This window comes from Priapulus caudatus, unplaced genomic scaffold (genome assembly GCF_000485595.1).
Source record: "Priapulus caudatus unplaced genomic scaffold, Priapulus_caudatus-5.0.1 Scaffold514, whole genome shotgun sequence".
Lineage (NCBI taxonomy): Eukaryota > Metazoa > Priapulida > Priapulimorpha > Priapulimorphida > Priapulidae > Priapulus > Priapulus caudatus.
The window spans coordinates 101,312-113,016 of NW_014577575.1; the positions used below are offsets into that span (position 1 = coordinate 101,312).

Below are 11,705 nucleotides of genomic sequence, written 5' to 3' on the forward strand. Positions count from 1 at the left end.
GATTTTTTTTAGTGGTGGGCGCATCCGCCAGACCTAAAAAACCGTTACCCCAAAATTGAGCTAGATTAACTGGAAAGGAAACCTTCTGGCACCCATTGGAAAATGTTCGGCATAGTCTCAGGTATCGTGAATGGCCACTGCCAGAATAATTCAGTAGTGGGTGTATCCGCCAGACGCCCCCAACTACCCTCACTTCCAAAATTGAGCTAGATTAGCTGGATAGGAAACCTTTTGGAACCCACTGGAAATGTTCGGCTTAGTTCCAGGTATCGTGAATGACCACTGCCAGAATAATTGAGTGGTTGGGTGTGCCCACCAGATGCCCCCAACTGCCCCCACCCGGGCCTTCATTATTTAGATAGATTAGCTCAGAAGTAGATAATAGTCTATTGATCCATCGTTCAGCTTTGCTTCTCTACCTTTTCTTATGTTGTTAATTTGCAGAATAGAATCTTTCAACAAATCTCGAATGTACAACACATTGATTTGATGAAACAACATTATTCCCTTATATATAAAGCACTTCTTCTCAACACTTTTATTTCTCATATACAGTGTATATAAAGTGGTTATATATACAGTATAGTCCACTGCAGCGACCCCACTTCAGTGGGACTAATAATGCAAAGGAAGAAAAAGAAGAAGTGTCTTCAAAATCATGCGGACAAGAAAAATCACCTGAACAGTTTCTCTTATGGCCATACGGCAAATAAATAAAAATAAAAATATTACTCACAAGGTCATCATCACAAGGTATTGACACAAAGGTATTTTATTTATATAAAATGAAACATCATATGGCATTCATTTACAATTCCAAATCACATTATTGCCTCCCAATTTAGCAATCCAGTAATTAAACATTTTTTATTATTCATTTACATTCAGTACTCAAGTATATCAAAATCCATTTTAATAATCAACTATCAAATTTAGTTCAAACCATCATGTTTTGTGTCATTTATCATATTTGATTTCTTAACTTTACCCTTTGCAGACCCCCAGAAAAAAATGTAATTACAAGTTGTCTAATTAAAGGTTTTCAACCATGTCAATATTCGAGCTGTATATAGACCAAACTTGTTAATAAAAACTTAACTTAACAATATAAAATTTGTTGTTTCCTACAAGAACTCCCCGTCTTCATCACTCCATGCTTCACCATCTGAATCGCTCAGTACTTCCAACTCGGAATATGTTCTGTCACCTTCAACCTCCATGTCCTCTGGGTTGTTATTGACATTTTTAAATAAGCTCTCTGTCGTCGCGACCTTCGAAGCCATTTGGCTCTAATAGGTTGTCCCCAGGAAATTCTGTCAGGCAGTGTCCACAGACGCCTACGAACATACATGTTGCGGTCGCTACCCTTCATCTCGATGGTCTTCCGAGCGAAAGTGGGAGCAAAGCCACATCTTCAACCCCGCTGAATGTTGCCAGTCATTTGTGTGGTGGTGTGTGTGTCACCGTCGTGTGCGTTGCGTGTGCGTCGTGCGTGTCCGTAGCGCAGTGCGCGTGCGCCGTGCCCGCGGTTTGCGCTCCAACTGCGTGTGTTGTGTGTATGCCTGTGTGTGTGCCTTGTGAGCCTGCAGTGTCGTGCTATGCGCGCTGCGTGGCCCTCCACCGTGTGTGTGGTGTCGCGTGATGTATGGGACGCGCGCGGTGTGTATCTCTCTCTCTCTCTCTCTCTCTCTCTCTCTTCTGGGTGGCCGCGTTTCGTGGTCCGCGTGCGGCGGCGTTGTGTAATCTGGTGTGTGTGTGTGTGTGTTTGTGTTGTGTCTGCGCGTGGCTGTCGTCGTGCTGCCGTCGGTTGTGTGCCGGTGTTGTGTGTATCTGTGTGTGTGTGTTGGATGTGTGTTGTGTGCGTGCCGTGCGTCGCGTGCTGCGTGCCGTGCGCGTGCGTGTGTGAGCGTCTGCGCGTGCTGGCCGTGCGTCGTGCGTTCTGTACGAGGTTGTTGGTTAATAGCCATATAGCAAGGAGTATAAAGTCAGTGAAATTACACGTAGCGACGATATTCGGCTGGCAGTTGCTTACACCGACATTGTCAATACACGAAAGCTTACTCGGAGCGTACGGGACATGTTCTATTTATCTGTAGACGATATCACATACTATCTTCGGACTGATTTTAAAGAAGATTTTTCACCCCTTCTTCGATCATTCATCCTCATTAAAACATATTATATAGTCACATGTGAATAAAGTCTTACTGAACTGGCTGGCGGTGAAGTAACAGTGTCCTGGTCGTGTGGCGAGCGGCTCGCTGCCTGCTACTGCTAATTCCCCTCAATTTTCTGCCTAAATCGAGCCCCCTTGACTCTCTTTACAATACTCATATTCTTTACAAAAGGGTCCCACTTAGTCTCTTCAGGCGGCGAGTATAGCCCCCTCAAAATCGTAGCACTGCCAACTGGCCCACCTGCCCCCCTCCTGTCGGCCTGTATATAGACTATTACTACTATATCACCTGTCTACTATCTACTAGACTACAACTCTACCATACTAGATAATATAATGATCATGTCTTACACAATTACAGTCATGCCTGCAGACATTATTTTTAGGTCATCGCTATTATATAAACCGATCTATAACCCACTTATAGACAACACGTAATTTAAATATATACACAATAAAACCGGGGACAAAAATAAGGTAGACCTACTCAATTTCCCAGCTGCTCCTTCGCTATCACTATCATGCACTGCAAACCTATCATATAGAGTAGCGTGACGATAATGTAACAAATCATTGCTCACCGCATTATTTTTTTGCGCCGGACAATCAGAGTGTCTGCATGGCAGCATATATCTATGATGGCAGCAAGAGTGGCAGACTTTTGATGGCAGGCATAGGCCATTCGGGGGCGTCTGGCGGATACACCCACCACTGAATTATTCTGGCAGTGTCCATTCCTGATACCTGGGACCATGCCTGTATCATAGTAGAGCTAGACGCATATAATCAGGAGTTAATAAAGACAAACAGGGATATGTATACACGAAGCGGGTTATGACGCGAAGGAGCGTGTTACAACGCGGGAATAGCTAGCACGCGATCTGCGCCCCTTCTCCTGTTCTCTTCCTCCTCTTACGTCTCCTCATCACCCCCTCCCCATCATCGCCCTATTCTTCCTTCGCTCCTCCTACTTCTCCCCTCCTTATCTTCTTCCTCATCCTCGTCCTCCTGTTGCTCTTCCTCCCCTTTCTCCTCTCTCTTTCTCCAAATCCTTCATCCTCCTCCTACTCCTTCTTCGCATCCTCCTTCTCCGCCTCCTCCTCTTCCTCCTCGTAAACATACTATAGATAGTTGAAGTGAAACCGATTGTGGTCGATCTAGCAGCAGCAGCTTCGGCGATGACGCGTGAGATCTGGACACAGCTTTAATCTAGCGGATAATCACGCGCGCGGTGGAAGAGGCGGGAGGCTGCTGCCGTGGCGCGCCCTCATTGCCACGCGTTATGAGGGTGAGGATGAGGCGAGGAAGATGAAGGCGAGGAGGGGCCCTGCGTCCCCTCGTCGCGGGTCGAGAGGGCGCGTGAGATCGGGACACAGCGTTAATCTGTTCTAGCGACTAACGGTAAACCACGCGCACGATGGAAGGGGCGGGCTGGGTGGGTGGCGCACTTTCATTGCCACGCGTTGTACCCACTGAACTATAACGATATAATTGTATCCCCCGCGACGAAGTCGGCGGACATGTACCCGCCTGGAGAGAGAGAGAGCGTGTAGAGAAGGTAGAGAGAGAGAGGGGGTGGCGATCGTGAGAGCGTGGGCGATTTCCGAGCGCGAAACGCAAGAGCGGTTCTACTGGCGCGGTCAGTTTAACAATGGCCCGTGGCGCCTCCTCCTATAGCGAATAATATCTACATTATACATATTAAACGTATGACTGCGTGTGCGTGCGTGCGTGCGTGTGCGTGTGTGAGTTGCAGTGCTCGCCCCTGCAGCAGGGGCAAAAACTGTGCGGGCGTAAGCGGAATACTGCCGACTAGAGGAGAGATCTCGATATTTAGCTATGAACGTCGTAGCAGGAGGACCAGGGTAAGCTTTCTCTGGCGATGTTGCGTGAAGGGGAAAACGACTGCACCACGGCAGCGCGGGGGCAGAGACTGGGTGTATGTATATACTAAGATGTAGCTGTCACTCTCGGCAGCCTGTTAAAATCCTCCGCGGTAACGAGTGAGATCTCTATCCTGGTGTGAGCGTTGGAGTGGAGGACGCTCCGATCGCTCCCCCGGCGTGACAAAATGTTGAGCGATGAGAAAATCTAAAGAACTCAAAGAATGCGGGCCAATAAAAAAACTCTGGTTTCACTACGAAATGTTTCCACGTGCAACGATTCCGATATCGTGAAGTACACAAGTGTGTTAAGACCTAATGTACCGTCAAAGATGTATCGCTCGAGGGATACACTCAAAAGTGGCTTTTATAGATTGAAAAGTTCGTTTTATAGAGGTGTCGGTTAGTAATGTCGGGTTAGACTGCACTGTAAGTCGTAATATACGCACCATAACATATTATGGTTACTACCCTCATATGATAGTATGATATGCTCAACTATTAGCGCTGAAAGAGGCAATCCTAAACGTATAATTATGATAATGATGACAAAATAATGACAACGACAACAACAACAATAATAATAACTAGAGCACTCGGAGAGCACAGACCTCCACCAAGGCAGACCTGAATTCTCTCAATATGAAAATTTTTTATTAATTAAGTTAAGCTGCGTAAAAATTAATTAATTGAATTAATTAAAATATAATTGATCCGGTATATTAAGTGCGAGCGTGCAGGTGGGGGAGGACGTGGTGCCGCCTTAGCCTGGTGGGTGCTCGTGTTTGTAACGGTCTACATCCAACGTGCACCTAGCCGAAGTGAACTGAACGTGCTGTTAAAAAACCTACAAACACACAAACCAACACTCAAACACACGCCGGTGAAAACATAACCCCTGCCAAGCCCCTGGCGAAGGTAATAATAATAATATATTATCATGTTCATTCACCTTGCATTTGCTTAACAGATCAATCGTGAGTGTATAATAATGATAATGATAATAATAATAATAATAATAATAATAATAATAATAAAAATAAAATATTGGCACGTCCATTCACCTCGCATTTGCTCAACAGATAGTGCTGAAAAAGGCAATCATGAGTGTATAATAATAATAATAATAATAATGATAATAATAATAATAATAATAATATCGTCACGTTCATCCGCTTCGCGTTTTGCTCAACAGATAGCGCTGAAGGCGGGCAACTCGATGGGCGTCGGGCTCGTGGAATTTGCGACAGCAGAGCAGGCTGAGCGCACGCGCGACCGCATGAACGATGAAAGCCTGCGCGGCCACCACCTCCGCATCTCCTACAGCATCCCCGGCATCAGCGCGGCCATGATGTACGGCAAGCTGCTCATGTCAAACGTAAGTACCGCGGATAATAGAGGGCGCTGCGTGCAGCATCGGCGCGGCGACGGTGTACGGCAAGATGCTCGTGTCACACGTAAGTACCGCGGGATAGAGGGCGCTGTCGGGGTGTGGCCACATATAGGTGGCGCAGTCTGCGGCTTGCAGTAAGTTACCCTTCGTCAACGTTAGTACGCACTAGATGGCATATTGCTACAGTAAATTGCTGCTTCTTCCGTTTAGGCAAAAACAAAATATAGGTGTGGTTAATGTTTCCCGACCGACCCTATTTATTCCCAGCGACCCTAAACATTTTATTGTCAATTTTCTTTAAAGTAAAAAATAAAAAAAATAAAAAATATGAATTGGACAGTTCCTGCTTCAAAAGGCACAACGCACATCCTTCAGACATGGTTCGTAAATAAAATGTTTTAATAAAATAAAATGTTTTCCCTACCTACCTACCCTATTTTTTTCCGGCATGAAATGGTAACCACACCTATATTTTGTTTTGGCCTTAGTCTACAGGCTTGCTTCTTCAGAGAGTTGCTTCTTCTACAGGCCAGGGAACCGTTGATTAAAATCAAAATTATTCTTAACGCTAGTCTTTTCGTCTTTTCTAGACTTTAACCGTTAACGGGATTCTGTTTCATAAAGTTATGAGGAAGTTTGTGATGATTTTTTATTTTTACAAATGTTTGTGTTTACAGCTTTCCGATGTTTCCGTCCACGGTCTGCAAGAAAACTGTTAAGGTTGCCTTACTCTCCGACTCCCTGCAGCATACGTGTTACATATGTAATGAATACGCGAGTGATTCTCTTTCTCTCCGCAGACTCACGGAATTCAGCGTGGCTCCCTGCTGCCGGACCCGGTGTTGAAACGCAAGGCCGCGCAACTAGGTGGCGCCGGTAAGCGCGGCGCTTTCCCGTCTCACTCGCGCAACGTCGTTTCTTACTTGTTTAGTGATATTGCGTGTTTGTTTTCAATGTAAACGTCGCGGGGGTTTTTATGAGAAAACAAGGGCTGTTTTTCCACAGGGATTTTTGACTTTGCTTTTTGAAATTACAAAAACACATACGGCCCCGAATAACGTTTGATCGGAAGACTCCTGGCTACACAAAAATTATTCGTGTTAGCAGAAAATAAGGATGTTTTATGATGTAGATTTCAGTTAGAATTATGTTGATACATAACTTGTTTTAATAAATTATTTGCTATTATTATTATTATTATTATTATTTTTATTAATAAATGTAATTCATTGATAAATAGGTATCAAAGTCAAAAATTGCACACTCATCTGTTTTTATGCATTAGAATTTTACTTTTTTAACTGTCATTAGTTTGGTAAAAAAAAAACGTTACACTCTTTCTAGGCAACCAGCCAGTGATGATACCAGGCCTAAAACTCCAGCAGATGGTGTCAGCGAATGGAAAAAAGCCACACCAGCTAGGTCAGCTACGTTCGCTTGTTTTTCAGCTCTCAACGTAATCGCTTTTAAGTAGGTCTCAGAGGAGAGATAGTGAATATATAAATAGGTTGTGGCTATAGAAATCAGTTAACCCTAACCCTAACCCTAACCCTAATTCTAAAATAAAACAAAATTAGCCAAAAATATAAAAAAATAAAATAAATAAGAGACAAAATTAGCCAATCAGAGCTGTCCCCTAGCGGATCACTATCTCTCTCCTGTGCAAAATTCATCGATTTTCCCACGCCGTGATGATTGGGAGGTTTTTTGCCGTGCGTGACGTAAGAATGTTGAAATGCTATTAAGCTGGTGATTGGAGCGGGTGTACGTAATGTGTCAGTTGATTGCTGTAGCCAAGGCAACGTTATGAATGTTTCAGGAGCACCAGGCACGAATCCGAGTGGTATGGAACCGCCCATACTCACACAAATGCCAAATCATTTATTACAGGTGAGTGCTGCCATCGCGTGGTGGTAATACTACTACTACTACTAATAATAATAATAATGAATTCTGTTTCTGCTAAAAGATATGCATGTGGAAATAATAATCCAGTTCTCATTATTGTTTTTGTATACTGACTGTAAATTGGTCATTTTCAAAGGGATTTCTTTCAAATCAATATCTAACTATCAAACAACTAATGCTAGGTCTCTTCCTTTGAGAAAAGTGACAACTTACTTTGATGTAGGGCCTAATAACGTTAATTTATCACACGCTGTTATTTAATGTCATTTTCATATTCAAGATATGAGTGAACACTGTATAAAAATCTATGCTGTGACTTACGTGTGATTTTCTACTATGCACAGAATGTTGTAGCCTTGCAACAAATGCAGTCCCTACTACAGCAGCAACAACAGCATCATCAACAACAGCAGCAGCAACAGCAACAACAACAGTTGCATGCACGGGACAGTGCTAGGCTAAGTCAGCTAAATGCAAAACCACTGCAACCTAGTCAACAGGTAAAAATACAGGCATAGTATCAGCTAGTGATGTCACGATCATCGATTATACTCGATCATCGGTTGAACAGTGGCTCGAACCAAGCGCCTAGTGATGTCACGATCATCGATTATACTCGATCATCGGTTGAACAGTGGCTCGAACCAAGCGCTTGTTATCAAAATCCATAATCAATTTCATCAACAACAACAAAAAAATTTGGTTTTTTTTTTAATTTGAACAATCTTAAGCTTGAGATTGAGAATCAGTACATGTATTATACACACAATAGTAAACAGTGCAAAACAAACAGTAAACAGGGCAAAACAAGCACATGTATACACGCCGTCTCCGTCTCCTGCGGGGGGCAGTTCACGGCCCCGGCGGCGCGACGGCTCGGCCACTCGTATGCCAGCTATGGAGATGATGGTGCCAGGCGGCGGCCGCAGCAGGCCAGGGGCGGGCCGGCGGCACAAGGTCGTGCATGAGCGCGAGCGTTGAAGGCGCATACACACGATGCAGGCAGGGTACACACGATGCAGGCAGGCGCGCCCTGCGGGGCCTGTCGCAGACTGGCCGAGGCCAAACGGACTGCTGCCGAACGGGCAGGTAGGACCAGCGTGAAGGGAGCGATGTGGGGAGGGTGTGAGAGAAGATGGGTGAGGATGAGTGAGAGATGGTGACGAGACGGAGATGGGGGGAGGGTGAGTGAGAGATGAGGGAGGGTGCAGTGAGAGATGGGAGGGTGAGTGAGAGATGGCGGAAGGTGTGCAGAGAGATGGGGGAGGGGCAGTGAGAGATGGGGAGGGGTGTGAGAGAGATGGGGGAGGTGCATTAAGAGATGGGAGGGTGTGAGAGAGATGGTGGAAAGACAGAGATGGGGAGGGTCAGTGAGAGATGGGGAGGTGAGTGAGAGATGGGGGAGGTGAGTGAGAGATGGGGGGGGTGTGAGAGAGCGTGGGGGAGGGTGAGTGAGAGATGGGGGGGTGTGAGAAGATGATGGGGGAGGGTCTTGAGGAGATGGGGGGAGGGATCAGTGAGAGATGGGGGGAGGGTGTGGAGAGATGGGAGGGTGAGTGAGAGATGGGGGAGGGCTGTGAGAGAGAATGGTGTGAGAGACGGAGATGGGGGCGGAGGGTCAGTGAGACGCCCATGGGGAGGGTGAGTGAGAGAATGGGGGAGGGAGTGAAGCAGAATGGGGGAGGGTGAATGAGAGATGGGGAGGGTGTGAGAGAGATGGGGAAGGGTGTGAGAGAGATGGTGAAAGACGGAGATGGGAGGAGGGATGTAGTGAGAGATGAGAGGGAGAGCGAGGGGTGGTGAGAGATGGAGGGGAGTGGAGTGGGAGGTGTGGAGAGATGGGGGAAGGCGTGAGTGAGGATGGGGGGGTGCGTGAGAGAGATGGGGGACGGTGTGAGTAGAAGAATGGGGGAGGGTGTGGAGAGATGGGGGAGGTGTGAGAGAGATGGGAGCGGCAATGGGGGAGGGTGTGAGCAATCGGAGAGGGATGAAGATGGGGAGGATGTGAGAGCGAGATGGGGAGGCGTGAATGAGATGATGGGGAGGGTGTGAGAGAGATGGGGGAGGGTGTCGAGAGAGAATGTCGTGAAAGACGGAGATGGGGGGAGGGTGTGTGAGAGATGGCGAGGGTGAGTGAGAGATGGGGGACGGAGTGTTGAGAGAGATGGGGAGGTGAATGAGAGATGGGGGAGGGTGTGAGAGAGATGCGGGAGGGTGGTGAGAGCAGATGGTGAAAGACGGAGATGGGAGGAGGGTGAGTGAGAGATGAGGAGGCGTGAGTGAGAGATGGGGTGAGGGTGAGTGAAGATGGGGAAAGGGTGTGAGAGAGATGGGGGAGGGGAGTGAGGAGATGGGGAGGGTGGAAGAGATGGGGAAGGGTCAGTGAGAGATGGGGGAGGGTTCGTGAGAGAGATGGGGGAGGGTGAGTGAGAGATGGGGGAGTGTGAGAGAGAGGGGGAGGTGATTGAGGAGATGGGGGGTGGAAGAGATGGTGAAGACAGAGATGGGGAGGGTCAGTGAGAGATGGAGGGTGAGTGAGAGATGGGGAAGGGTGAGTGAAGAGATGGGGTGAGGTGTGAGAGAGATGGGGAGGGTGAGTGAGAGATGGGAGAGGGTGTGAGAGAGATGGGGGAGGATGTGAGAGAGATGGGGGAGGCGTCAAGTGAGAGATTGGGGGGGTGTGAGAGAGATGGGGGGAGGCGTGAGTGAGAATGGGGGAGGGTGAGTGAGAAGATGGTGAGAGACGGAGATGGGGGGGAGGGTGAGTGAGAGATGGGGGAGGGTGAGTGAGAGAATGGGGAGGGTGTGAGAGAGATGGGGGAGGGTGATGAAGATGGGGGAGGGTGTGAGAGAGATGGGGGAGGGTGTGAGAGAGATGGTGAAAGACGGAGATGGGAGGAGGCGTCGGGAGATGAGAGATGTGGAGTGAGAGTTGGGAGTGAGAAGTGTGAGGAGGGTGTGAGAGGCGATGGGGGGATGTAGACAGATGGGGGAGGGTTGTGAGAGAGATGGGGAGGGTGTGAAGAAGAGATGGGGGGAGCGGTCCAGTGAAAGATGGGGGAGGGTGTGAGAGGAGATGGGCAGAGGAATGAGTGAGAGATGGGGGAGGTGTGTGAGAGAGATGTGTTGAGCAGACGGAGATGGGGGGGAGGGCTCAGATGAGATGGGGGGAGGGTGAATGAGAGATGCATGGGGAAGTGGTTGAGAGAGATGGCGGGAAGGTGAATGAGAGATGGGGAGGGTGTGAGAGAGATGGGGAGGGTGAGATGAGAAGGAAGGAGATGGTGAGAGACGGAGAGGGAGGAATGGTCAGTGAGAGATGGGGAGGTGTGAGAGAGATGGGGAGGGTTGAATGAGCAGATGGGGGGATGTGAGAGCAGCGGAGCATGGGAGGAGGCGTCGCTGAGAGATGGGGAGCGGTGTGAGAGATGTATGTTTGAGGTCATGTGGAGAGATGGGGGAGAGTGTGAGAGATGTATGTGAAGGTCATGGAGAGATGGGCGGAGAGTGTGAGAGATGTATGTGAGGTATGTGAGAGATGGTGGAGGGTTGAGAGATTATGTAGGGTCATGTGAGAGATGGTATTGTGAGTCATGTGAGAGAATGGGAGGCGTGTGAAGAGATGTAATGTGAGGTCATGTGGGAAGATTGGGGGAGGGTGTGAAGAGATGTATGGTGAGGTCATGTGAGAGATGTATGTGAAGTCATGTGAGAGATGTATGTGAGGTCATGCTGAGAGGATGAGGGTAGTGTGTGGACGTGTGTGTGAGTGGTGAGAGACATGGTGGAAAGGTGTTGTGAGTGGATTTTGATTTATTCTGTGGATAGTTATATTGGCCCCTTCATGAAAGCGTAACTGCAATGTGTGATATAATTTAGTCCTCTCTTCGACAGCTTAGATAGCTTTAGCAGAAAATATTGTTAGTGCCTCAGATACTGAATTCATATAAACATAGTAGTCAGTTAACTTTTGTGTTTGAAAGAATTTGTTCAGAATGTATCAGATGGTATAGGAGCAAATTGTATTGCATCACTGAGGATATGCTTCTACCATGATTTTACGGTTCTTTATTTTTCAGCCGAGTTCTCATATGACCTCCTAAGATCGCATATTCTATGCCAGAAAGTAAGGTGGGGTAACGTTAGAGGGTGTTAAGGTTTCTAGTAGGTTTGTTATGGTGTGAACTATTTGATTCGGGGAATTGTCCTGATTTTTTAATTACTAGGGCTGATGATGCAGGCTTTGTGTTCAACTTAGCTGTTAAGTGCTGTTTAATTTCACGAACATTCTCTGCTCTCTCTTCTCTCTCTCTCTCTCTCTCTCCCTCGCCTCCTCCCTCCTCCC

At 47.3% G+C, this 11,705-nt stretch overlaps 1 protein-coding gene across 1 annotated transcript in view; it reads left to right on the plus strand.

The window, feature by feature from the left end:
* The window catches only part of LOC106811202 (ribonucleoprotein PTB-binding 1-like), a gene marked incomplete in the record, with an annotated part of 75,655 nt that overhangs the window by 59,679 nt on the left and 4,271 nt on the right, over positions 1-11,705 (plus strand). The window contains 5 exon segments of the mRNA XM_014814754.1: positions 5,255-5,437; positions 6,253-6,328; positions 6,797-6,874; positions 7,272-7,342; positions 7,705-7,860. Coding sequence (XP_014670240.1) covers positions 5,255-5,437; positions 6,253-6,328; positions 6,797-6,874; positions 7,272-7,342; positions 7,705-7,860 — 564 coding nt within the window.